The following is a 3361-nucleotide window of genomic DNA, read 5'->3' as shown; positions in this document are numbered from 1 at the left end:
CTCTCTCTCTCTCTCTCTCTCTCTCTTCCTCTCTCTCTCTCTCTCTCTCTCTCTCTCTCTCTCTCCTCTTGCACTCTTCTCTCCTTCTGAAGGAGCAATACACATAAACGGCAGTCCTCTGAAGGTTACCACTTGCATTTAGTCTGAAGGACTCTTCCAGTTTGAGAGGAGACTCGCTGCGTCTGAATTCGCATACTGTAACAGTACCTACCTATTGGCCTTTAAAACAGTACGTTCTATATACAGTAGTATGAGTGGGAGTAGTATAAATACATTTCGGACATACTGCATCCGCCATGTTTTATGGTCATGTGACCCGTATGCTCTTTGACCTATGATGTATTAACAACAACCTATACGTGAGTGTTGATAAAAACATAATTTAATCACGAGCAATTCATTTATTGGCACTTACATTAAAAACGGACGTCCGCCTTAAAGTTTTCCGCTATATACAGTATATTTGATTTACTTTTGAAATTTGACCATTGCTCAGCTCCCGTGGCATCATGGGATAGATAAGTGTCCATCCGATCCACATTCACGAATCTCGGCAGAAGTAGTAGACCATCCGGGTATTTCTCGCCTACTGTTTTTTGCATACTGAGGATTCGGACATACTATTCATGACTCATACTCATTTTCGCCTGCTATATAGTGTGGAAGTAGGCGATTTCGGATGCAGCGACTGTGTCTGTTACTTCCTGCTTCACCGAAGAGCCAATCACCATCTTATTTCAACATCAAGTCTGGTTTTCCACCACACTTAGACCAGAAACATACTATGTGCTATATAGCACCATATCTTGGTGCTTCAGTGGTTCTTCGGGGTGACCGAGGTGCTATATAACACTGTTTCTGTATAAAGAACCTGTTAAGCCCCTGTATGGTTCTTCAGTGGTTCTATATAGCACCTCGGTCATCCCAAAGAACACACTTCACACAAACACGTAGCTCTGTCTAATGCACCTGACAAACTGCATTGCACGCATGCTACACTGGCTGATTTATTCTTAGCACAGACTGACTTTTATATTTTATATCTTTACTGACATATATTTTGCACTGTACAGCCCTGCATATAGTATGCAAAAAGTAGTATACTTTTTTGGATGAAAGACATTTAGAGCCAAATTTGACCTTTGGTGTCTTCCTAAATAGAGTTTAGAATAACCTGAAAGTGAATTAATGATTTGAGATCATTTTCATTTTTAGGTGAACTGTCCCTTTCACGTTTTAAAAGTGAAGTAACCTTCTTGAGATGGTCAAGGAGACTCTTCCACAGTGCCAAGATTTATGTCCATATTTTATCTATCAGTTTTAATTCCTAAAACCTCTGCTAATCAAACTTTGTTGATATTCAGCTCACTGTCTTGGCCTATCACTTCAAGATGAAATGCAAGGTAATATGTTGTGTCCTGATGCACAGAGGTCCTAAATGACCTTGAGACAGTGTCCAGACTCTCTTGGGCTGCTTATGATTCTGCATGAAAGAAAAATTGATTGTCTCTGTGCTTTCAGAATTGCTCACTGTCTTTAAAGAGGCGGGTCATTGCTAATGCACAGTGTCCCTGTCTTTAAATGACTGACCTGTTGATTTGTTCTCCCAAGAGAATGTCACAATTGAAAAAGGTCATGTTTGTAAAATGAATGCACTTTCTGCTCATCAGCAAAACAAGTGCCGCTCCGTCCCCAAAGCAGCCAGAATTGAAAATGAGAAAAAATGCATTAGTGAAACACTACATACAGTATTTTCTAAATTAACTCCATAAACTCCATTCTTAGTGTATGGTCTTTCCCCCCCATTCCTCAGTTCTGTGCTTGTGTTCTCAATGTTGGTGTTGTGGATGTGTTTTGCTTGGATCAATGGTTTTTCTAAATGTCACAAGTTCACTTCCTGGAAATTGGTTTTTATCTTGGAGTGCATGTGCAGTGTTATTTTTGCCCAAAGCTTTACCCTTTACTCTGAGCCCAGGAGTTATCAGGAAAACTGCCTGTTCCATTAATGTGAATTTGAGGTTATCGCATGTACACACTGCAGCCGTAGCGTTTGAGTTGGAAGGGTCATCTCACCGATAAGCCATTTTCTAAGGCTATTTTTGCCATGGGATACAAATGCAAAGTCAAAAACGGCCAACTAAATTGATATTGATCAGCATATTTCATGTCACAGCGGTCTTTAAAGCATTCATTATGTATCTAAAGATCAATGCCCGTTTCCATTCATGCATTTCTCTATAGTGCATCAGTATTGTGTTGTTGTGGTCACTCATTTCCCAGCATGTGAGCCATTGTTATTTCACCCTGTATTACAGATCTCCTCTCTGACTTGAGCCTATATGATACGCCTTAGCTGGAAGGCCATTCACCTGCAGCGAGAAGACATTTATTTAATATATTTTGTTCAAAAACCAACAGATGAGACTTTTGTCCTTTTTTTGTAATGTTTTCATTGGCTGAAGCCAAGAAATAAGCACTGTGAAGCATTTTCCTGTCAGTTAGGGCTTTTCTGAAAGATGGCCTGATTGTGTCAGATTTGTTATCTGCTAAACAAAAAGTGGGCAATCAAATAGAGTATTAAAATGATAGTAATTCTATTTATGAATGTGGTGATTTAAAGTTGTATATGCTTTCGTGTTATGAATAAGAATATTTGTGCATAGGTCAAAGTGTACAGAATGGGTCCAAATGTTTTTAAAGGATTTCCTATTCTGGGCTGTACGTTAACCTTTTTTGCACTTAGCTCTGATGCTACAGAGGTTTAAAGTTTTGTAGCACAGGCCAAACAGTTGTAGCATAAGTATAAAACATCTGTTATATTATATAAAAATATACACATAAAAATATTTATGGGTAAATTGGGGCCATATAAAGTTTTTCCCAAGTTCCTTTTTCCGTGTTAATTTTTCTGAGTTCTGTGTTTTCCATTCTTTTACTATACAATAATGATATATTTGACCACATACTGTAGTATACTATTATATTATTTACAATGGTAATGTCATGAACGGTGGGTGGTGAGAGACACGAAGACAAGGACAGAGGACCCAAGTGCAGACAGCGGGTAAGGGGTTAACACAAATTTTAATAAATAATAAGCAACAAAACAAAGACCCACGTGGGGGTAAAGTAACAAACATGGAAACAGGAACAAGACTAACTAAACTAACAGGACTAGACTAAAACACATCACAACTACAAAATAAACTAAACTAACTCAAAGACAGGAACTCACCACATTACACAAACACGACACAGTACAATGAACCAGCACGAGACAGAAGACACAAGGGCATTATAAAGGGGATAAATCAAGAGGGGACAGGTGCAGGACATGAACTAATTAACAAACAATAACGAG

The 3361-nt window shown here is 38.6% G+C and overlaps 1 protein-coding gene across 1 annotated transcript in view; it reads left to right on the top strand.

The window, feature by feature from the left end:
* The first annotated feature begins 1391 nt into the window (after positions 1-1391).
* Positions 1392-3361, top strand: part of LOC130554837 (ryanodine receptor 3-like) — a 7175-nt gene continuing 5205 nt past the window's right edge. Inside the window, exon 1 of the mRNA XM_057334706.1 lies at positions 1392-1403. Within this exon, the coding sequence (XP_057190689.1) occupies positions 1392-1403 (12 nt within the window). The remainder of the gene's footprint in view (positions 1404-3361) is intronic.

The sequence above is a fragment of the Triplophysa rosa genome, linkage group LG5, assembly GCF_024868665.1.
Source record: "Triplophysa rosa linkage group LG5, Trosa_1v2, whole genome shotgun sequence".
NCBI classification, from domain to species: domain Eukaryota; kingdom Metazoa; phylum Chordata; class Actinopteri; order Cypriniformes; family Nemacheilidae; genus Triplophysa; species Triplophysa rosa.
This window is presented reverse-complemented; position numbering and strand designations above follow the sequence as displayed.